Source organism: Echiichthys vipera, assembly GCF_963691815.1.
Source record: "Echiichthys vipera genome assembly, chromosome: 10".
Lineage (NCBI taxonomy): Eukaryota > Metazoa > Chordata > Actinopteri > Perciformes > Trachinidae > Echiichthys > Echiichthys vipera.
This window is the reverse complement of record NC_139835.1, coordinates 14502240-14527383: the sequence shown is the minus strand read 5'-3', so window position 1 is coordinate 14527383 and position 25144 is coordinate 14502240. Positions and strand designations below refer to the sequence as shown.

Sequence of the window (25144 nt, the reverse complement as noted above, 5' to 3'; positions counted from 1 at the left end):
GTCTAAAGAACAACCACATTTAATCAAGGATGTTTACAGTAATTGCTCAGTCATCAGCCATCATTACCACTTCATGATGCACAAATTCAGAATTCACATTATCCAGAATTGAGCAGCCATTAAGATTAGCCTTGGTTTGACTATTTCATTAGTCTTACAGATTCAGTGAAAAAGCAGAAACACAATGTGAGAAACTTTTTTTTATTTGAAGAAACTTCAAAAAACAAAAGAAATCCCAAACTATTACAGTAAAAGTAGAAGAAGATCCCCCCAGATGCACCATGATGTCAGTTTCTAGGATTTGCACACAAGAAGCCTTATCTGTCGGTCTCATGTCTCTTTGTGACCCAGCACAGCATCGTAGATCTTCCCAGTGAGGCGGTGCTGGATGTCGGTGAAGCCGGCAGCAGCCAGCAGGGCAGCGTACTGAGCAGCTGTCCTCTCCCTGCCCTCCGTCTGTACCAGCATGTTTAGGGAGTAGAGCTGCACTGTCACCGGGCCAGAGCCGTCCTCGTGGAGCAACGCCTCTACAAGCAACACAGCGCCTCCTGCAGGCCAGACCAAAAGGTCAGCTTTGTTTGTCCTTAATTTGATTTGTCTTTTTCTTTGTTTTTTTCTCTGACTCTCTGATTTCACAGTGTGTCCTCACAAAGTAAGCTAGCTAGTGATAGCTTTTCAGCAGAACTGATACAACCTCTCAGACGTTTTTTCATAGCAGACATCTTGTCAAACAGGAGTAACTGATACTGTCAATTGCTGCATTGCATTGCAATAATTGGTCCATAATACATGAATGACACGTTAGCAGAGTATAAACCCAGTAGAGCTCTGAGATCTATAGACTCAGGTCAGATATTGGAGCACAGAGTTCAGACTATGGTGAAGCAGCATTTAGCTGTTATGCTGCACACAACTGGAACAAACTACCGGCAGATCTGAAATCAGCACCAACTTTGAGCACTATTTAATCCCGGTTAAAAACATTTCTCTTTTCACGTGCTTATAGCTGAGCTCTTTTTAATAACCTTAAACATTATCCATTTTCTTTTCTTTTACTTTTTTTTTATTCTATTTGCTCCTGCTTTTAACTGTGTCTTTTTATGCTGTCTAAAGCACATGGAGTTGCCTTGGTATGAAATGCGCTATATAAATAAAGATGCAAAAAAAATGGCCAACTTTTTGACAGAATAATGACAGAAATGGGTCTTCTTAATAGTGATGTTACTTGCCATGGCGAAGTCCTCCCTCGGTTTAAAGGTAAAGCTTGTGTTGTTTTTTGGTTTCTTTCCTCCCAACGTTTTTCTAGTTCAGAAACCCCTGCCACCGTGTGGGGAGGGTAAGTTATAACTGACGGAGCATGTTCAGACACATAACCCGATCGTAATCCGGGAATGCTGTTTACGTCCACAAATAACCAGGGTACTGAAGGAGTTATCTAGGTCTGTTAACCCGGGGTACGGTGTTTACATGGTGTTTGAATATGCCCTTAACCCAAATATAATTGGGTTTTTAAACTGCATGTAAAGGCACTGACTGTGCATTCCCCAATGTAACAAGTCAAAATGTCTGCTGTCAACAAGGTCAACTGTCTGAGAAGCTACTTACAATACTAGGGCAGGTTTTATTCTCCGTCCAGTGTAAATAGGTTTCCCTGCTTTATTTCTTTGATATCCTTCTTTCCTCTTTTGCACGCACGCACGCGCACGCACGCGCACGCACGCACGCACACACACACACACACACACACACACACACACACACACACACACACACACACACACACACACACACACACACACACACACACACACACACACACACACACACACACACACACACACACACACACACACACAGATTTTTAACACAAGTGGGATTTCTGCCTCCTGATAATGCCTGCTGCTTTTGTGTGTGCACGTGTCTGTCTTTGATCTAAGTCACAAGGACAGATTTTTTTCTGGGATCAGCTGCATTGTGGGATACAATCTGCCTTCTCGTTTTAAGCAGAGGTTGAAAAAAAGTACTCATCCCTTTCACTCTCTCCCTTTCCCTCACACACACACAAACACAGACACACACACACACACACACGCGCACGCACACGCACGCACGCACACGCACGCACACACACACCTGGTTTGCAGACTTTGCAGACTCTACTGAGTAACTCGATGCAGCGTTCGTCCGTCCAGTCATGGAGGATTCTGGCGAGGATGTAGAGATCAGCCTCTGGCAGGGGGTCTTTGAAGAAGTCCCCTAAAGACACACACATATGCGCAATTCAAATGCGCTTAATTCCCAAGACACTATTAATTATTTCACATAATTATTAATTCTGTCTGACAAGACTTCCAGTAATAAGACACTGATTTAATTAGTGGTTACATACTCAAATATAATTAATACAAAATGATTTGTTGTAATCACATTATGTCAAAAGCATATGACCGTACAACATATTTCCAGCTATAGTTATTTTGTGCCCTGTATAAACAGTAATAAGTCTTTGTGTGCTTCGCCTCCATTCAATTACATGTTCTCACTGCCCATTATAACTGTGATCACAATATTATTATTATTATTATTATTATTATTATTATTATTATTGTTGTTATTATTATTATTATTATTATTATTATTATTATTATTATTATTATTATTATTATTATATGGTAATGTGTAAACAGAATTCTGCACTCGTAAAAAAATATCTTTTTTTATAGCGAGCCAAAATCAGTGCATTTCGTTTTTCATGTTTTCCCTGTTACAGCTCCCGTTGTGTTCAACACCAGTGCGGCTATGAGAGCAGCAGGAGAGGCACGAATTGATTTTGGCTCTGGGTTTTCAAGATCGTTTTCTGCTGTGAACTTTTTATTCCCACATTACCTGCTTTGTTGGAGAGACGACACAAAAACAAGGGCAAGGTATGTATGGACACAACATTTTCAGCCCAGCAGCAACAGTTGGGCAGGAGCATGTGGTCTCACAGGTGACAGCATCAACAGTATATATTGAGGGTTATAAAAAGGTATATATTCTATATCTGACAAAGGGGGCTATGAACTTTATCTGAACAACACCCTTGTTGAGGACAACACCAGATGTTTTGAGATTACAGAAGGTACAGATGAGACTACCCTAGAACAGAATTAGGCCGTCATAGAAAAAGTATTGGTTTAAATGGTTTCTAGTTGTGCTTTTATTTTCAGATGATGCTTAATTGTATGAACTGAACACACATGTTGAGGAAAACCCACACGCCATCTGAATTTGTTTTCCTCACACTTTTTTAGTGTCACATTTTAAAAACACCAACTCAACTTCTCTGGCATACAGTATAAAATGATTATATAATGAAAGACAATGTTCCCTGTTGTTTCTTTATGCTTTTAGAAGGAAACACGAATGACAAGAGACGGTGGACTGAGACCATGCCAAAACCGTATTCACTGTTAGAATTTAGCTGAGATGTCACACCTCAAATCTGCACTTATTCTCCTAAGCAAGCGAACAGAACACTTTTGTCATCGGGCCTCATGCAGCAACATTCTCTTAATTTTCTCTTAAAAATAATAGAAGTCAACTCCAGATGCATCAAACATTCTTAACACCCAAATCTTACCAAGCTCTTACCCACTTGATTGAAATTGTTTATGAGCAAATGGAAATGGCCCTTACACACTATAAAGGAAGGTGTTCTGCTGTGTGCAAATACTCACACATGCACATGCCCAAGAACTGGAAAGATGCCACCAAAAAAGGCCTGAAGTCCCACTCCAGTCATGTGTTAAAGTATTTAAAGACTACTCTTCTATGATTAATATTTTGTTTAACATAATATATTTTGTTAACATTAAGAGATGGAGCTGGACGCACATCTAGTGTTTCTCCCTCATTGAGAAATGTTGCATCTGGTCTCACGCCACCATCCGAAAAAAAAATAAGATAAGATTTTTGAATCCCAGAAATCATTGGGTACTAACGAAATCAGAACAAATTGTGGATACGAACAAAAATAAGTGAAAATTAGTTCTTTTATCGCCCTTGGTGTGTGTGTAAAGCACTGCACTTGAACTAGCTGTTCATGATTATTGAGGGATTTCGCCCAGCTACAATGGCATTACCTTCGTGGAAGCTAATCCTCTTGTCAGCCTCTGTGACAAAGTGTTCCCTCGACGTACGCACCACCTTGGGGAGGTCAAAGATCGTCACAGTGCATTCTGGGTAGGCTGACGTGCACTGCTTGGCTAATGCTCCGCTGCAACCTGGTCAGAGAAAGAGACAGAGCGAGAGAGAGTTACATTTAGTTGAATGAATGCACACAAGCTTTTTTAACAAGGTACACAGGGCACGCAGAGTCATACGAGTGGAACTGGTGCTTTTAGGTATATACCCATTATTTATTTGCATGATTTGTATTCAGATGTAAGTGGCAGCTTTGGGAATGTGGTTATGGTTCATCTAACATTCATGCCAATAAAGCAGACTTAATCAAACTGAATTTAGAGTGACTGAGATAAACACTTAATACAGAAACAGAGCGGAGCTTTCTGTCAGGAAATCCAACTGAAGAATGTAATCTCTAAAGTAAACACAGATGCATACAATTTGATTTGATCGTTATCTGAAAAACAGTCACATGCATTTATATATGAGCCTTTCAATTTCAATGCATTTCAAAAATCCTTGTTTTAATTTTAGCCACGCAAGCGGCATGGCTCTAGGGATGGTGATGTCTGTCCGTTTACACTGCTTTGGCCAAGACAGAAATATCTCTACAACTATTGACTGACTGTCTGACTTACAGTGTTAGTGCCACCAAGAGGTTCACATTTTTGTTTTTTTTAAATTTATTTGGTTATTTTTATACCTAAATGAGCTTTATTCTATTGTGGTAAAGTGTGTATCTGCTCCATAGACAATGAATTGGGAAATACAGTATGTTAGGGTTAGGGTAGAGACAGTGAGAGGTGCCAGGGGAATGTTCTGAGTATAAATGGGTATATTTTATTCAATTGTAGTGTTGTCATTTCACCTTTATACCTGATGACATCACAAATCACAAGTTTTAGCACTCATTTGGGAAAGAGTTGTTCACAGTAATATTTACGTGTTTATGTATAAACTTGTATGAATTTTGAAAATGGGCATCTAGTTCCCCTTTATGTACATTTAACCAGTGCTTGTTTACTCTTAAATGTTCCATATATACTGTATATGGTATAGGTTCCACAGCCAGCCAGCTGTTCCACCAATCATGAATTTTTCCCAATGTAAATTATGTAAATACGTTTTTCTATGACTGTTTGTTACTATATGTAGCATCATGAAGCAGATGGCTGTTTACTTAAAAAAAAAAACAGATATGTTACGATTCAAACCCATGAATATAATTTCCTTAGAGCTGCAGTAACCTTTAAGTTGATTATTCATTTTAAAACAAAACATACCATTGAAATTCTTGCTAAATGTCACATTAAAATAAAACTAGGCGTAGGGCTTCCCACACAGAGCCAGCACAGAACAAACCACATTCGTCCTAAAGATGAGAAAGACTTTTGAATGTGGACTCTGATGTGGAATAAAGTCAGCAAGTTGGCAAAAAGTAGGACAGACAGACCTGAGCAGCAGGTGTGTGCAAACACAACAGATGCTGTGTGAGAGGCCGAGTCTTAATGGGACACCGTGACTCCCTTCACACCCCTGCTGTCCACATGCACGCTCCTCTTGGTGGTGCACCTTAATGCATAATCATGAACGCACAGACCTCACGTTGAGAAAGTAACAGAGGAGAGGAAAGACAGGAGGACTGCTCTGGATGTGTGTGTGTCTCTCCGCTTGTATATGCTCTCAGTGGCTTCACAGCTCCCCTTTGTGGTCAGCTGAGGTGACACACGGGGGTGGCCAGCTGGGCGTCAAATGTGGTTGGCGCAGGGAGCTGATTGCCTTTTCATTGCCTGATGAGTCAAAATGTTACAGTTTTTCCATTAAAACAGAGACAAAAGACTCACTTATATGTTAATCAACTGCTTTCACACAACATATTCTTTATTGTCTTTCTTTTTCTTGATAAATATTGAGGCAGTTTTGCCTACTTCATTGATAAACTAAAAATACTTTCAGTCTGGGTTAGAGTACAATGCTTGTTTCTCGAAATGTGATTATCATTGAGTATAGTCTTGTATGTGGACATTATTGCTACATTATTACCCATCATCTACTATGGCGGATGGAGGAATGCATAAGTTGAAACAACATTCAGCTCTAAGCTCAGTTAAGAACACTTGATGAGACAAAATGAAGAACTAGAAACATCTCTCAGACTATAGTTTATATCCCCTGTTATTAATATCATTACTTTTTCAGCAGGAGGAGAAAACTCCTGTGGCAACAGAAGATTCATATTTCCTTTTAATCCTTCTTTGTTCTTGCCTCCTTTTTCTACATTTCTTGAACGTTGTGTTGTTCAGTCTTATGTTTTTCCTCACTTTTTTTTTTATCCTTGTGTCCTTACCAACCATTTGGTAAGACATTTTCTGTTCAAAGTGCACTTTATGAATAAATCTGATCGGACAAAGAAGAATACACAGAGATCACTCAAAGAAGCAACCTTTTTACCTTTATGTATTCAAAGACTACAACATCTTGCTTCGCGTTGTCTGCAGCAAATGGATTTACAAGTTTTCTCTTCTTTTTTATGTGCCTATTTCTTGTGCTGCTTTAGAAAAATCTAGTAAAAGAGCATTAACAACATGATCGGGCTACGTAAAATCACACTAAACCCTTTAGTAAAGCATATAGGGCCATGTCTACATTAATACAGCTTTATGGCATAACTGACCACAACAACATGGAAATGATGACATGTCTTTATTCTTTTGGTTGTCAAACTACAAAATCATGTCACCAGCCATTACCTGGTAATAAGAAGTTTGAAATAAAAAGACGATTGTGACAAACATGGCTCTATGCTTCACTTGAACTGCTCTGCTGCCACCAACTCTCTGTTTTGTTTTCATTGTGGAAGAGCACACAGCTGTTTTTATTGATGACTTTTTGTCTCAGCTTTAAAAAAAAAAAAACGCAGGTGTATAAAATATTGATAAATAGGCAACAATTATTCCTTGACCATTAAAATATTCAATCAAATGACTAGCTGAACAAAAAACTAAATAATAACTAAACAAACACCAAGACAAATACATCAATGACAAAACCTGGTGACAGAAAGCTGGCTTCTTAGCATTGGCGCCGTACAGAGGCACCACTCGCCTGTGACAGTTGAATGTCATTTCAGTTTTTGCAGCTCTGGCTTTGTTAAGTTTGTCTATTCAGAGGGAGTATTTTTGAATGGTTTTAATGTAAAAGGGAGCCACAAATGGAGGAAAAAATTATGACATTTTTTAATTGATCTGCATTAGAGGGAACATGGCCAGGGGTTAAAACAACAGAAAAGCTTGACCAAGCAGCATGTGTTTTTCCTGCAAACTCTTTCCTGGTTGAACATTAACTAGTATTTAAACCATCTTTGACATATGAAGGACTCACACTTAATTGACAGAACAACAGTGGATGACACTGATGAACTGATGTTTATGTTTTTAATGTATCAAACCCATGTGTTTGTTAACTGTACTGATTGTTGTTGTTGTATTTGTTCAACTCTGAAGAGAACATTTTTAACAACTTGTAACTTTTTTTCTGACGGATACACAATAATGTTGATACTTCGCAACAGTGAAACAATGAATCTCTGACAAAATGAGGGGAACTCCAGGTAGAGGTGACTTTGAGTTAAGCGTATGTTGGGAAGGTTGACTGATTTGCTTAGAGTCATTAACTCTGGTGGGGGGTATAATAAAGGCCATAGTTGACTGCACGAGTTGTGCATTTTTGTGAACACACACTGTACTGAATTAAAACGTGTGGCTTAGCCAGCTGCTATCTCTTGGTTAACACATGCCGGCGACTATTTTAAATGGTAATAAGTGTGAACCCACAACCTTGTGAAAATTAGATATGGTGTGACACACACATAGACACAGCCACTTACCTCCAAGGTCGCAGATGATCTTGAAAGGCAAAAGGTTGAATGCCGTGACCACGTCTTTACCGCAGATGTTCCAAATGGAGTTCATTAACTGCATAAATTTCACCATCTCCTCATCAGACCTACACACACACACACACACACACACACACACACACACACACACACACACACACACACACACACACACACACACACACACACAACACAAAAAATACAGTTAGCCATCTCAGTACAGCCTCTATTTCATGTAGGTCTCTGTGTATTGAGGCAAAGCCTTTATCATTTTCTGTAAGCTGTCATCTACGGTTTCGCTTGCTCTGTCCACAATAAACAGATGAGCACTCACACACACACAGTGCCTCTCCACATGTACAAAGTTTCTCCCGGTGGCGACACAGTGTGTGCGTGAGAGAGACAGGGTGAAGCTGAATAGAAGAGCCTGTGGTGACTGCTGCTGCTCTGAGGAATCTCTACCTCATCAGCCAGCACTCTGCCCTGCCATGGGGCTACACACACACACACACACACACACACACACACACACACACACACACACACACACACACACACACACACACACACACACACACACACACACACACACACACACACACACACACACTAGAATTGTATTCATCCAAACTTCACTGCAGCAAAGTGATCAGCCATCTGATCCCCAAACCAACTTGTGATGCCTCAGTGACCTCCAGAGGAACTTTGAAAGTGACTCATTGTTGCGGCTTCAGACTGATTACATTGGATGTGAAAAGACGAAATGACTGTGAGGCCAAACAGCAGACTGTCAGCTTTAATTTGAGGACATTTTGGACAGAAGTCATTGAATGCCCCCCAACGATAACATCTGCAGCCCTTTTTGTCGCTTGTTGAGTACAGGTGCACACAATCTCACCCAATCTCCAGTCATACTGAGGAAAAGTTGCTCAGCCTGGTTATTTCTGTCCTTATAGACGTTGTTATAACATCATTGTGGTTGGTGACTTGTCTGCTCTCTGCACAAGTGGTGTACTCCTTAACATCCCCGCAGGTCTCTGTCATATCTGTACCGGCTGAGTTATGCCTCATGGCTGCCTGATCGCTGTTGTGTAATTTTTTTCTGTCTTGAAGCTTTAGCCGCTCCATTATCACAACATCCAGATAACAGAAGAAAAGAATGACACATATTCTCTTTAACTAGTGTTTGTGTTTCCATCTCTGCCAAAATGGAGATCTTTACGCTGAATGATTTCTTTGATGGACAGTATTGTCCCAGTGTGCTGAGACACATCCAGGAACAAAAAAAGAAGTAATCTTAAATGGCTTGTTCTTTATTCATTGTTATTTATAGAAATTGTGACAATATCATTAAAACTGGTGCGGTTTATGTTTCCTTTCAACCACAGGAGGGTGCCAAAGTTAAACATTATAAAAGTAAAGTATAAAAGTATTGTGGCTTAAAGAGCCTGAATATGGGGCTGTGTGCATTTCTCTGTAGATTGAGTGTTTTGAGACTTTCACAGTATTTATATAGCACCTAGACCTACTTTATGATTGAAAAAAAGAAGTCATGGAAATCTCACTTTTTACAATATGAAGGTATACTCAAACTCAAAATACTGAATAAAAAAGTTGAATTCATACAATTCTAACCGCCCCTCTTATCAAATACAGACATATCGAGACGGCCCTCACCATCTGATACTGATCCACAAAGCGCTCACATGCACTCACATGCACTCACATGCACTCACATGCACTCACATGCACTCACATGCGCGCACGGCCAATCTGGCTATTAAAACAAATAAACAGGGAAGGTCGGATTGCAACGCACACACAGATAGAGAGGGACTACATCCTCCGTTCAGGACGCCATTACTCCACTATATCTTTATATAGAAAATATTTGTTTGCTGCTATATTAATGCTCTGAATGTCGAGTACAGCTCCTTTAATGGACACTCAAGGAATTAATGTGATGACCACAATGGATTAAAGCATTACCACCATTTCAGTATACATGAAAACGACATTAATCTGTGAAAGTTGAAACCATCAGACAAATCTATCCGGTTTGGACAAAAAAAAAAAAGAACTCATCCGTAGACCTTCTTCCTATGCAATGTCTTGGTTTGAAATCTCAAAAGCTCTTGCCAGTTTTCACTCTAAAATCTTGTCTGCTTCCTCGAGTATGAGAATTCCAGCTGTAGAAGGGACTCTGCTGTAAATTATTCAGGCCTGGTTAAATGGCGATGAGTAAACAGGAGTCTGAGTCATCCAGCCGGCTTTGAAACATCCTGCTGCTGCTGGTGGTGCTTTGAGAAAGCAGTGAAATGACTTCGGTGGTTGTTTCCCCTTTGCTAATTTACCCACAGTATTCACTGGGGAAATCAGCAGGGACAAACAACTGCTACTCCAAATTAAATCAATTGTGTGCAGACATTGAAATGTTGAATTTTTGTCTTGCTGTGTTTTTTTTCATTTCCAATCAATTGCAGCTGAATTGCAAACACATCTGCATAAGGGTGTCTTACATTATATGGTTCATACTTTAAATATTCTCATTTTGCATGCGTCTTTAATGAGGCTGTTTTTGTGAGATCATCAGCTGCTTTTCAAAACGATACAAGAACAAAAATGAATCAAAAATGGCATATACTGTACAGACAACTTATGCACAAGTTCCAACAGCAAACACATGAATTGGGTGACAGCCTATGTTAAAAGTCCAAAATGCACTCACATACGAATAAATGTCAAATGTTACAGTTTTTACTCTCGACTTCAGCTGAAGAGGTGTATGTAAAAAATTCATACATCTGCGCATTGGTGTTGGTACATTTGATTTGAGCTGTAATATAATAATGGAAATGTGCATTTTAACATCTCTTTCATCTTCCATTTGTGCGCCTCAGATCTTCTTCCATCGAAGTACAACAGCTGTGCAAATCATACCACCATGAGAACAAGAAGGGAGCATATTTAAAGGATTTTGTTTCAGTCTTGTGCTTATGGCAGTCTTCTACAGTGCAGTGCCTCAGGCAGGCGGAAAACCTATTAGCGAACAAAGTGTGAGACTTTGAGCGTCTGACCCCCAAAAACTGCTGACCAGCAGATCAGTGAAGCGTTAAAACTGTGGGTACTAGATATCGTAAACACATGGGACTCTCTCTCTCTCTCTCTCTCTCTCTCTCTCTCTCTCTCTCTCTCTCTCTCTCTCTCTCTCTCTCTCTCTCTCTCTCTACTCCAAGCTTGCTCACATCACTGCCCACAAACTCTCTGTCCCTCACATATCCCCTGCCTCCTAATAAACCCCATGAGTCCTTTTGTTTTAAGGGGGAAGAGAGAACAGAGTGACAGTCAGGCTGAAGTTGGAGAGACAGGGGTGGAATGTAAATGTGCATGAATGTGTTTCACTTTCATCCGCTTGTGTGTGTGTTCAACAAAGACAGCTTCTTACCTGTAGAGAGCTTGAAACAGGTCATTCGAGCTGACTCCGAAAGCCTTTTCATACTGGTTTCTTCCCTCTCTAGAGCAAGGCAAAGATAGGAACAATCATATATAACAACCACATTATATATAAGTATTGAGTATTTGACATATTTCATGACTTTTCACACATATTTGTTATGTGAGGGTACAAATGTGGGTATTGATCCTCTCGCTGCTTAAACTCAGCTTCAGCTCCATCTCATCGGCACAACTGGCGTAGATTAAATGTGACGGCATGAATACACAATGTTTGGTATTCATTCATATGTTTATATCATATCATATCATCTTTATTTCTATCTGTTTTCAGTGTTTCTCACAGATGGACTTCAAGCTGCTGGCTGTCCTCCCTCAGACATAACAATGAGAGTAAAATCCATCTTGAGACACTGTTCAAACAGAAAAGGAGGCGTGGAATCCACATCCTTAGGCTACAAATCAAACCTGTAGTTTTCACAGCCCCCCACGGCCCACCTGTGTATTATTTCACTTACATTTATTCGAATAACGTCCTACTTGTGCTTTATTTACAGTAGTATTGTTTGATTCTTTTTTTAACAGTGTTTATGGTTGCAAGCTTGTTTGGTTTGACTTCCCCTGTAGCATTTTGTGTCTCCAAGTTATATTTTGTGAATTATATTTTATTCTTACAGATCATATTAAAGTTGTGGTACCTGATATTGGATCTGCACCCCAAAAAGAGGACACAAATTTACCCCATGAGGGACTAAAACAATCAAATCACATCACTGTATCATGCAGTGTAACTGAGATTCGGGTAATAGACAATAGTCTGACATACTGAAACCGATTAATTAATTGATTCATCAATTAGTCAACTGACTATAAGATTATTGATTCATTGTTTGAGTCATCCATTACAACATATCCAAAAAATGGCTGTTTTCAATGTCTCTGTTGTTTTTCAATAATATATATCATTGTAATTGACATAAACATTCATACATTTGGGTTAAAACAAAAGTCGCAGCTCTACTCTGACAGCATCTAGAGTACAAAACCACTTCAAAAGGTAATGGTGATGGAATCAAACACATTAAAAAAAATGTTATTTGTTACAGCTTCCCAATATGGTGACCCTCGACATAAATATGGAATGAACTCTTTCTACTGTGAAATAGTGTCCGAACTGCAGGCAGGTATGCAGGGATGTGGCCATGCTCAGTGCACTGACCTGACAGCGTCGGTCAGGTAGTGCCAGCAGAGGTAGATGGTTCTGGAGCTGTACTGGATGGACTGATAGAGGGACACAGGACTGGAGCGAGTTAGGTAGACACTGGCCTGCTCTGTGTTACTGTAAAACACTGAAACGGGTGGTGGGGGAGGTGGAGGAACAGAGGAGAGACAGAGGAGGTGACTGTGGATGAATCACTGCAGGTGTTGAGATGTTTAATCTTTTTTGTCTACATGGGAGACAGGGACTGGGGGGGCTGGGGGGGGGGGGGTGCGAGAGGGTGCAGCAATTGACAATGTAATCAACGGATAATATGACAAATGGACACAAATGGAAATAAGAACTACTGCTACTCAGATTATTACTTATTTAGAATGACAAGCCGTTACACTATTAATTAGTTGTTATTATTTCAGGTGTGTGCCGACCTCGTCCATTGTCCTGGTGTGTGTTGAGGAGCTGCAGTCCAGTGCAGGCAGCCAGCAGTCTCTGCGTACCATCCAGACTGGCTCCAACCGCCTGACTGATCTCCTCTGCGGACAGGGGACGCTCTGCTGCCAGCAGCACATCAAACACACCCAGCTCGCAGGAGGAGAAAACGGTCTAGATCACAGAGAGAGAGCAAACAGAGTAGAATAGTGAGAGTTACAGTGCGCGGTCTGCAGTACAATCCATCTCCTTGAGTTCACTGATTAAATAATCTGATCAAGGAAATTCTAGTCACATATAGCACAATGGTAGGACATCATCTTTGTGTATTAGAGAGGTGATACATTTTGTAGCAAACTGAAAATGTCAGTAAATACAGCCTGAAAGAATATATTTCCCTATAACTTTTGCTAGGAAACAAGAAACGTCTCCATATTTACCAATGTTACCAGATATGATAGAATATGTGCAAAATGAAACACTTGATGGTAAGACATCATCCGTGCGTTTTAGAAAGAGGGACATTTTGTCACAGACTGAAAATAGCAGAAATATAGCTTGAAAGAATTAGTGTGTCCCTGAAACTTTTGCTAGGAAAGAAGAAACTTCTCCACATTTACCAGTGTTACTAGTTATGATCTGAAATATGTGCTAAAAAAAGTACTTGATAGGTAGGACGCCTCGTGTGTTTTAGAGAAAGGATATATTTTGTAGCAGAAGGAAAACTGGCAGTTTAGCACTAGTATCGGAAAAAACATACAATACCCAACCCTTATCATGACAGTACTAATGATGTCCAAGCGTATCTTTGCATCCTTTGTAGATAAATTGTTGTTGTGCTTCATGCTTCATTACACACTGCTGAGTAGGTCACTATCATGCACAGTAAAGGATTAAAAAGACTACATAGCAAAAAAAACATTGACACTTTCATGTTAATTGGACCTATAGGGTAGCTGCAGTATTTCATCGATGTATGATGGACATCATTAATGTTTATACTAAAATGCCATGCTGCATATCTTGCATTTTTTCATTCTTCACTCACTCTCCTAAGTTTCTCATCTGTCTTCTTTTACCATCTGCAAAGATTTGTTTATTGGTATCATTCAAACAAAGCTTCATCATCCAGTATCTAAATAGCATAGATAAAAGTATATACAAGTATAATAATAATACTGTAAACTGACCTGCTGTTGGTGACAAAGCCAGAAACTAGTATATCATTAAGTGAGTAAAGGTGGGCTGCATCTCTGTATGTGTAAGGCAAGTGTGTATCTACTACATGTGCATGTTACCTTGGAGATGAGGAATCCTTCCATGTACTCCAGTATTTTTCTGGGGTACGCATCTGTTGCAGGTGTCCCCTCTGATGAACTCATCTCTGGACGCTCAGCCATTGCCACAGTTTTGACAGGACTCTGAATGTTGCACTCCTCCAACCTCTTATACATGCCAAGTGAACTTCCCTGCTGGCTAGTTCTGCTCCTGAGGCCCTCCAACAGGTGTGTGTATGAATCGCAGTGAATACAGAAGCAGACTAGAAAGTGCCCAGTGTAGCAGTGGGCTAAGCTGATTACACCCAGATAACCCAGATTAGAGCAGGGGCTCAGTCTGCATTGGACAAAGAAACAACTCTCTGGCAGAACACTGCTGCCTTGTTCATTATCACTCACACACACTCGGATAGAGACTTTCACTCAGTGCATTCTCATACCAGACTTGTTTTCATGACCCCAACATGCGATTGACACTTCTGCAATACCCCGCAGCGGAAAGGGGAAACTGTCTTATGAAAGATGCGCTTCCCTTCACTCCTCCATATGGCATGATTGCACTTACGCTGAGAGACTAATGGTAACATCAGACCTAATGACACAGACGGTCATGTCACATGCCCTGATGAGATTACACAGACACTCATCAGTTTGACTATTAATTATTCATCCACGCAGTTTATTAAACCAGCAGTGTACCGACAGCACACAGACACAACAGCTGGAGTTGGTTTAGTTTCCTTTGATCACACAGGGGTTTGAGAAAGTTTGGATCGATATAACATTTCCAAAAACTGACTTACAATAAGCACTTTTGACAGAATTTAAATTGTGTTGAAGCATGAGGATGTTAAGAGTAAAAAATGCAAGGTGGCAGAACATCGTTTATCTCAAATTTTTATTTTAACAATGTGCTAGACATGCTCTAGTAGATCATGAGCATACAGTACACAGAACAAATGGGCTTTGCCTCGACAAGTAACCTACATCTAGCAGTATCAACAAAACTACCGGACCTCCCTAAAGCTTGAATACAGCAATGAGAACAGTCTGTACAGTTATTAGTAAGGCTAAATGTATCCAGCACTACACACCTGTCGTCATGAACGCATCCTAACATCTTACTTTTACTTGCTGTGCTGGTTTGACTTGAGTCCCAGAGCTGGATTCCCAAAACTGATGAAACGATGACACAGACTTGTAAACACTTGCATTTAAGAGGGAATGCAGGTTAAATGTCATTATGCTATTATCACTTTCAACATCAAGTCATCACTCACTTAACAAATTACTTCTTCCGAAATATTTAGAAATTCAAATAAAACCAAAATAATTCAGTCCTTTTTTTCAGACTGGAACTTTGTGATCATCAAAAACGGGGCTGCTTGATGGAGCTTGACGACAAGTCTGTTGAGTTCAGTCGTAACGTTTTTTTCTGAGCTGCTTATCAGCAAAAAAAGCCAATACTGAAACAGTCTTCCAAGAAATGTTTCAGGCAGCTAACACAGCAGTGCGAAACAAATCAATTTAACAGTCAGCCTTAACATAGAGGTGTCTTCTGGTCTATGGACATTTCACATTGTTAATGGAAAAGCAGCCAGTAGTCCAATTAAAAGTCTTCCACGACTAAGGCAGGCATGAGGTCTGAGTGTGAAAGTGTGTGAACCTTCATGCTGATTAAATTAAAGTGTGATGCTGTGTTTTATCTTTTGTAGTCAGTCCACAAGTGTGTTCTCTGCATTTCTATAACTTACTGTTCTTCATGCACACAGAGAACTTGCTTGCAGAAAATGGAGATCATCAACAGGCTTTTGGGTTTACAGTGGGGTCAGACTGGCATGTCGATTAACAAATACAGTGAGCCTATAATAGAAGCCTTTCATTCAAACATTTATCAGCCAGCCAATGTCCAATGCAATTTATACCATTGATTATATTAATCACTAACTTTGTACCAAATTTAAATACCCTATTACATTTATTCCTGTTCCAGTTTGAGTGTACTTCAGTTCAAACGTTAATAGTACATTTGGAGTTTTATGCCATGAAATTGTTTAATGTAAATACAATGAACATTTTGGACAGAAACTTTAATGTGACAGTATGAAGTGTTAAAACTACTAAAACGGGCAAAAGCAACTCCCTAGAATCAAGTGCAACAACTGACATGCCTTACACATACAGGGTTCACTTGCATATGTTGTTTCAGTTGAGTTGAGTTTTCATTAATTATTAATGTTTTTTTTAATATCTTAGACTTCTTGTTTTTATTCTGAAGAAAGACACCACACTTATTTAAGGGACCAAAAACAAGTCCCTGAACTGAAATGGGAAATATATCAATTATCACTGATAATACTGATGAGCTCAGCATCTTTTGGAGTTGCTCCTGTCTCTACTACTGCTGTGTCTCTTGTATTTGTAATGACTGTGACTCCTCCTGTCTCTACTTTTGTTGCTGGTCCTAGAGCTGCCTCTGCTGTATCTACGGTGACTATGCCCGCTTCTCCTCCCTCTGCTGTAACTCCTCCCGCTGCTGCTCCTGCTCCTGTCCTGACTGGAGCTTGTGCTCCTTCCGCTGTGGCTGCGCCTCCTGCTGCCGCGGTGACTGAGGCTCCTCCTGTGACGACTGGAGCTCCTCCTGTGGTGGCTAGAGCTTCTTCTCCTCCTGGTGTAGCTGTCGGAGCGCCTCCTCCTGCTACGGCTGTGGGTAGTCCTCTCTCTGCGGGAGCGGCCCCGGTCCCTCGCTTGCTCCCTACTGTGCCTGCACTTCACCACCTCTTCCCTCCTTCCCTCACGGTTTTTCTTCTTGTCCCCTCCTTTCCTCTCCTGTGTTGCTCTGTTTTTGCCCAAAACTTGGGAATGCACACTAGATTTGGACAACTGCTTCTCTGTGCTCTCAACTGCTTTCACTCCATACATACGGCCCAGGACTCCCAACATTGCATCATTGCCACCAGGATCGGCGGCCTCCTTGCTCGTTACAGGGCCGGCCTGGTCCTGCGTGCCTGGAGCTCTTGTGGTTGTACCAGTCCTCTTCTTAAAAATGTTGCAAAGCAGTCTCTCCCTTAGCTCCCTCTCTCTGCGCTGGAGCTCCAGTGCTCGCTCCTTCTCCACCTCCACCCTCCGGAGCTCCTCCTCCTGTTTGCGTCGGCAGGCCTCTAGCTGCTGAAGGCGAGCTAGTTCCTCCTTCTGCCGGGCCTGCTCCTGTCTGTCCTGTTCCTCTCGTTCCATCCTCTCTTTCTCCTGCTGTTGCTGCTTCAGGGCCTGGAGAGGAGGGGGAAACAATATTAGGTACAGATAATAGAAACAATTTAATACAAATATAAAAAACTAAATTTGTCTGTGAAATCCAAATTCAGGTTAGAGAGACAGGATGAGACACTGACTTTTTGGCAGGGAGCAATAACTTCTTGGGAGTGTTGCCTTCATATTTTAAAGGCAAATATGAGAGTAGTATCGATCTTCTCAGCTAACTTATTATGAAAGCGAGCTCCAACATCAATAGCCCACTTTGATGACAGACAAGTAAGTTGCACTTCCTGTATTGTTTGCTGTTGAATATTTATGAGGCTGGTGAGGCGTCAAACCTCAACTTACAATGCTTTCACATTTGCTAGGTTCAGCAAGTGTTTACCAGGGTATCAAATTGCTATTGAAAATTTGTATCCTCATTCAGTGGTGTAATGTGTATCTTTGTGTACATGTACCTTGGCCCTGGCCAACAGCTCAGCAATGAGCCGTATCGACTCCAGGTTGCGCTGAGCCAGCAGCAGCCTCCTCTCCTCCATGGCGATCTTCATCTGGAGCTTCTTCTGCTCCTCTTCCTGCTGTCGCCTCACCTTCTTCAGGTTCTTCTTCTCTTCTCTCTCCCGCAGCTTCTGCTCTCGCTTTCGTATCCTCTCTTCCTTCTTCCTCTCCTTCTCCTCCTCTTCCTGCTCCTTCTGTTTCCTGAACAAAAGGGAAACTGTCACCTGTGAATTATCCATTATTTCTGCTATCTTTTGGCTATTAACTCTGTTCAATTAGTGCTGTGCAGCAATGCATTGTAGCATGTTCCTTTCATTGTCAACCCCTCAATATTATACTGAAAATGAACTCCAAAATCCTCATTTTGTTTACCTTTGAAACAGTCAAACATTACTGAATATAGCTTGAAGAAAACTGCCTATACATTTTCATTTTCATCTACTTTCCCATAAAAAATGAATGCAGTAGTACACCACCATGCATTGGGGGTCACGTTATAGAAATCTCCCTAGTTCATCATAAACTAGCTTTCCATTTCTCTTTTGTCTTCCATCATACCTCTCCTCCTCCTTACGTCGCTCCTCCTCTTCCTTCTCCCGTCGTTTCTGCTCCTCTCTCTGCCTCTCCAGCTCCTGTAACTTCAGCCTCTCCAGGCTCCTTCTCTTCAGAGCCAACTCACTCAGGTGCTTGCTGGTGTCAAACGTTACCTGAGGAAAACCCATACGCACAGATATGAGGCTTACAAAAACAGCTTTCATGGTATACAAAGTACAACAGCATATTAATTATCTTGTCAAATCTTTTTTTTTTTTTTTAACTATTAGTGTTTAAACCTCTATAATTTATTGCAGTTTAAATCCATCTGTAGTATCTGTGCTTGGGTAATTTCAGAATATCCAGTAAAACCAGACTCAACAGTCTTAATATATAACAGAATACTTTGAGTGAGTCAGATTCAGTTCTCTGACAATTTCTAACAATCCAGGCTATTCTAGAGTGGCAAGTCATTCCTTCCAATGAAGAAGAGATGGCGGAAAATGTTTACAATGAGTTGATATTGAAATCGACAGTATATAGTTTTATAATGCAATATGTTATCTGTTGATTACTACAGTATCTTGGTTAAAACTGACAATACTGATAATCAGGGTTATAATGAGGGCCATCGCTGTCAAAATACTTCATATCATATGCAAGCGAGACAAGCCCTTCATGTTCAGGAAAGAGCTGGTGAGATAATAAAATGGCTTCCCTGTTTGTTATTTAAGCTGAACAACATAAATATGTTATTTTGTTCCCCATGTCTTTAATACAGATCTTCTTTTGCTTCTTAAACCCTAATTTAGATTTCAGAGCAGAGCTTTTATTTGTGGATTAAGAATCCTAGCCCCACTCTACTCTCATTACCTTGGAAATAATGATGACGCAACTTTAAATCTTATTCCACTAACAGGTTTTAAAGCTGCTATGTGACTCTAAACAGCACAATCCAATTCACTTGCATGCGGCCTCACATGTAAAACAGAGGTATGCAGATATCTGATATGCCTTTTGCAGTCAATCAGACCAAAAATAGCAATTTGTTAAAATAGCTTCACAATTGTTAAAAAGTATACATTCTTAATGTAACAAAGTAACCTCCAACAATCATGTGGGTTTGCAAGCAAACATGTTTAGAAATTCAAATGAATTAACAGGGTACCCACTCTTTTTAAGAAATCATTTCCCACGACAGGAGTTTTTCTTGAAAATAAAGGACAGCACTTACTCATAAACGGTCATTAAATTTACCAGTTGGCCTTGTATTGTCACACTTATCCCACTCGTGGCTTAAGAAAATATAGACTTGATGACAAAAAAAGATCGCTGCAAATCTGTTCAGCTCAAAGACCAACAAGTGAGCCAATTTCCAGGTGTTTCCATGACTGGAAAACTAGTCACTAAATTTCCAGGTTTTCCAGGATGGTGGGAACACTGCTTAATCAAGCTTAATAACTAACACCAGGTCAGGAAGCCTTCAGGAAATTGGTTTTGCCTGGGTGCAGACCTTAGCATCTGCCCATTCTACAGAGCTGACAATTCTGTCAGATATCAGGAAAGAGCTGGATATCAATTGAGCCCAAACTCCCTCTGGGAGGAAATATTTCAGTTGGTCCGGTTGAATAACTGGGAAAATTTATAATCATCTCATACTGTGTTTTTGCCATAAAAATTGCCATGGCTAATGCAGTACTTAACAACGATGGGAGCCTGCAGTACCTTGATGTTGCAGGCCACTGCCTTTCCATCGTCTCCTTTTAGCATGAGCTTCATGCTACGCAGAGTGTCCATTGCCTTTGTAAAGCCACCGTACTCCTGGTACTGGACATAAGCCTCAAAGTTCAGATGACCCCCGAAACTGAATGTGTTGAAGTTCTTGTCGAGCATCTCCTCCCTGTATGGGTCTAGCATGGGGATGTCAACATTTCGCACCTACAATTGAAAATGTGGAATAATGACAATTAAAGGTGTTATTCTTGGCTCAATCTCTTCATATTGATGTGACAATATATGACTTTTGTCCATTTCTTGTGTAAGTGTTATCAATCAGATATGTTTAGAAAATGATTTACACACAGTATAATGCATATAATCACAACTTTCTCTTTGGATTATATTGTCTGAGAGAAACAAAGTTTATTCTATGCTAAATTAACAGGCCCAAACATTAAGAATTAGTCCCCAGTAAAGTTCTGCATGGTGTGTTATACTTGCAATGAAGGCCACATTGATAGTTGTTAGTGTCTAACAGCCTAGTGGGACATCCTCTTATTTCAAACCAACAAATAATATAATGGGAATTCTGTGTTCAGGTAGAAACAAACATGTACCACCTTGCCAAACGTCTGGAAGACCGCGATGAGGACCTCTTCAGAGGGCCGGTCTGGGTACGGACTGTCCTTCTGGCTGAACCAGCGGCAAGGAAGTCCCTCCAAGTGGATGGTGTCAGGCCTCTCTCCCGGCAGAGTCTCATTCATGTCCTTTGCATCACGGAAGAAGGAGTCCCAGTCGTGACGTGTAGGGAAATCCACTTTGTTCTCTACCGCACGAACCTAAGGAAAGAGAGGGAGAGAAGGGTTGATATACACATGAGGTACACTTTCATAAAACTGATGCAGTCCAATACAACAGCCCTGCAAAACAAAGTTTTTGTTAAACCAGGCATCTCCAAGCCAGCTACTGGAGGGCCGCTGCCCTGCGTGTTTTAGGTTTCTCCCCGCGCCAACACACCTAAGTCTAATGCTCTGCTTATCAAGCTTCAGCTGCTCGGTTTCAAGCAGCAGAAGCTTGTCACGGGTTTGATGATAATTAGACTCAGCTGTGTTTCAGCCGGAGAAAACTAAAATATGCAGGGCAGCTCCCTCCGGGAGCGGGATTGGAGATGCCTGGTTTAAACCATTCTTTTGAGAGGGGTAAAAGTACAACTTTATAGTCAGTTTTGGAGGTTGTTTGCGGTGGACTTTAATGAGAGATGTTTGTAATATTTAGAACCAAGGCAGTGCCACACAATGATTCTGCAATCAGCAGCATAACCAGCAAAGTCTGACCATGAGATCTAAGGTCCACTAAAATGTCAGCCTTACCTTCAGTACATCAGTAAATCCACTAAGTTTGATGCACTTCACATCCAGACGGCCCAGCAGGGTCTTTACCACCGCCTTGTTTTCCACCTCACCCTCAAAGCGGATGAAGTCCATTGTGCTCTTGGAGATTCGAAGAGCAGAAAACTGCTCTGGAGCCACCATGGCCTTTACCCTCTCCATTACCTCCCAGTTGGAGATGCTCTTGCCTGGCAGCTTGAGCTGGGGCAGAGCCACACTGACTGTCATTTTGGCAATGGGCTTGAGGTACAGGTTGTACTCAGAGGAGAGGCACACTGCCTCTGCAGTGTCATGGACAATGGTAGTCATGGTAGCAGGTGTGGGGATGCTGCAGGAAGGTTGGAGAGACAGAAGACTGTTAGCACATGTTAGCTGTTCTTAAAATAAACCCTGAATTACTTACTGAACTATACTAGTGCTTTGCCTTTACAAAAACAACAAAAATAGCGTTTTACAAACGTAAATAACCGAAATGGTGCTAAACTGCCTAGTTGCTACCATAACAAACTCCATTCAATTCTGATAATTCAATGTTGTTGCATATTTATTATATCAGAAAACACACCGGAAACACGTCTGCCCCCTTTTTGTATTTGTGCTTACATTTTTTAACTGTTTTTTTTTATTCATTTCATTAATACATGCAGATCGTATAGCCAAAATATAATATAATACAGTGATAAGACAGCCAACATCGACAGCACAAAGATTATTCAAGGGAAAAAAAGTTCATAATAAAGAGAAAAAAAACTACATAATAAAAGCAAAGAAAACATGGTAGGATCCCGTTAGTAATTCAAGGTTAGAGTACTAGTACTACACTACTAGTGCTTAGACGTACAAACAAGTAGCAGCGTTTTGTCTCAAGACACGGTCACGCTTCAACCAACCGGCGAAACATTAGTCGTGACAGTCACGCTATCTAGAAACATTAGCTTATTTTAAGCTAAAGAAAAACTTGTTATTGTTTGTTATTAACCCGCGGACTTAAACCCTACCAACGTAAATTGCGTTGTTAGCTAACTGCAACGTTACGGTAATATTTAAACGTTAGCTGTTTAATGGGGCAAACTACTATGCTAACGCTAGCTAGCTGAACATTAACAATGCATACATAAACTTAGACCATGCTGGACAAAACAAACGCTATTAAGCTATTAACGTAGTTACGTAAACACGGTATTGCTAATCCAAACAGCTCACATTAGCTAGTTCGATTTCAAGTAATGTTAGTTGCAGGCAAACATTAACGTTAGTTAGCTTTAAGTGTTTTGCAGCCCTGCCGCTCAACCCTTTAAACATCGTCCCATTGTTTTTATAAAACGCTATGCTAACATAAATCATCACAACAGCTTTCTCCGCCACTTACCTAACGTCAGTTAGCCTCCTAGCAAAAACAACAACACACTTATTGCATTGTTACGGGTTTATTGAGTGCCAAATACTGCAGGTACACAGGCTCCATTGGTGCTAAAAAAAAAACCCGACTACATGCTAATGTTACTTCCGCATGCAGTGAACTTTGACCTTAAAAACGAACAACGTGTAGCAGCAGAGCAGCATGGTGGTGTGGTTTCGGAGCAGCGACATCACGTGGAACATGTGTGCAGGAAACAAAACAGCAGCATAAGAATATGGCAAAAAACAACTCTTATTGTCACGTTCAGTGCAGTTTAAATAATATGACATCCTCTGTATGTTGCCTCTTAAGTCAAATTTGTGATTTGTTATATTGGACTATAAGTAAAATAAGTAAAACCGACTTGGTTTGACTTGACTTGAAATACATCAGTATATGTAAACAAGTATTTCATGTTTTATATTTATTATTAGATCACTTTGCAGAAATCTGTTTTCACTTTGACATTATATTGCTTTCTAATGACTAGCATAAAAACCGCCACGATACATTTACTTTGATGTTGTACAGTAAAACAATAAAACACAAAATCCTCTAAAAGGGATGAATATTATTTGTAGGCACTGTATGTCACAAGACAACAGAACATTTGGCTGACAGTGCACATTTGTCACCAATGTGATGGCAATTTGGCACGCTTAATCACAAGTTAGGCTTCATATGAATCATCAAACTGTTTGTGGAAAGAAGGAAGAGATGCGGATAAATTGGACATGGATTAGTCCAACAGCGGAGGCCCCAGGCAAAAAAGTTGGCACAGTTTCCCTGAAAAGATGGCAGAGGAATTTACATAATAGGCATTACTCCCTTCACTTTGTATGTAGGTCAGTAGCTGCAGTCAGACAGCCTCTCTGCTCCGTCCCGATCAACAGTCCTCTAACAGATACTGCCTTAGGGAACTCAGGAAGACCAGGAAATCCAGGAAAAAGCTCATCACTTCACTGACCTCTATGAATCTTATTTGACTTGGCAACAGCATAGATCAGAGAAATATCAAAAGAGCAGACTCTGACTCGGGAGCATTTACATTTACACAAGTAGCACATTTGATTCTAATGTACGCACAACTGTAATCCTGCATTTATATACTTGATTTGTTCTGGTAAACATGAAATAGAAGACAGACCAAGATGAGACCTAGAAGGACATCAGTAGAGGGGCGGCTGTGAATGGTTAGATTAGATGGTATATAGATCCACTTGGAATATACTGAGTGCAGTATTACATGGACAGTTTGTGGACAGGAAGCACTGGATATACTGTAAATGGTGGCACATGGGGTCATCAGATCATCCATTATTCAGCACCACCAGACAAGGACAATCACTTGGTGTCAGCAGGACTGGCAAACAAAATACTCTGCTTAATTTGGAGCTTTGGTTCGTTCCAGTTGAATTTGACTCTAGCATTTATGATTGTATTGTATGCAGTTTGACGACTCGGACAATCCTTTGTCTTTCCCCTGTTACTGATACCATGTTCCTACAAATTCTGTATGTATTTAGAAATAGCGTAATGGAACAGACCCCTGACTTAATGCAAATCATTATTGCTTTATTTCGTATTCAAGGATGAGGCGTGAAGACAAAGATAACAGTGGCTCAGTAACAGTGTATTCACACCACATGACAACTTCACAGTATTTCACAAAGAAGACAGAAACAATGACTTACACAGTGACTCACAGTATGTATGAACAGTGATCAGAATTTCCCCTATTCATGCATCTGAAAAAGTGAGATCAAAGTAGGTTTGTACAACATCAAAAGAGAGCATCGTACAGTTACATGAAGCCCTATGATTTGAGTACAAATGCTACAAAATACTAAGGGAACTTTCATGAAATCTAGGATGTGTCATTGATCCAAAAATCTGATATAAGCAAGATTT

The 25144-nt window shown here is 40.5% G+C and overlaps 2 protein-coding genes across 2 annotated transcripts; both read right to left on the bottom strand.

Annotated features, from left to right (window-relative positions):
* Positions 1–330: 330 nt before the first annotated feature.
* Positions 331–14566, bottom strand: asmt (acetylserotonin O-methyltransferase; the record flags this gene model as incomplete). Its single annotated transcript, XM_083922238.1, has 8 exons — positions 331–548; positions 2134–2256; positions 4125–4265; positions 8054–8172; positions 11511–11579; positions 12738–12867; positions 13166–13340; positions 14465–14566. The coding sequence occupies 8 exons, from the start codon at positions 14564–14566 to the stop codon at positions 331–333; spliced, it is 1077 nt and encodes a 358-aa protein (XP_083778364.1).
* Positions 14567–15392: 826 nt separating this feature from the next.
* akap17a (A kinase (PRKA) anchor protein 17A) lies at positions 15393–23338 on the bottom strand. The gene is made up of 7 exons (XM_083922089.1): positions 23204–23338; positions 21817–22162; positions 21067–21285; positions 20453–20665; positions 18752–18900; positions 18154–18394; positions 15393–17710 (listed from the first exon to the last, which is right to left on the bottom strand). The coding sequence occupies exons 2-7, from the start codon at positions 22141–22143 to the stop codon at positions 16811–16813; spliced, it is 2049 nt and encodes a 682-aa protein (XP_083778215.1). The 5' UTR covers positions 22144–22162; positions 23204–23338; the 3' UTR covers positions 15393–16810.
* Between the last annotated feature and the right edge of the window lie 1806 nt (positions 23339–25144).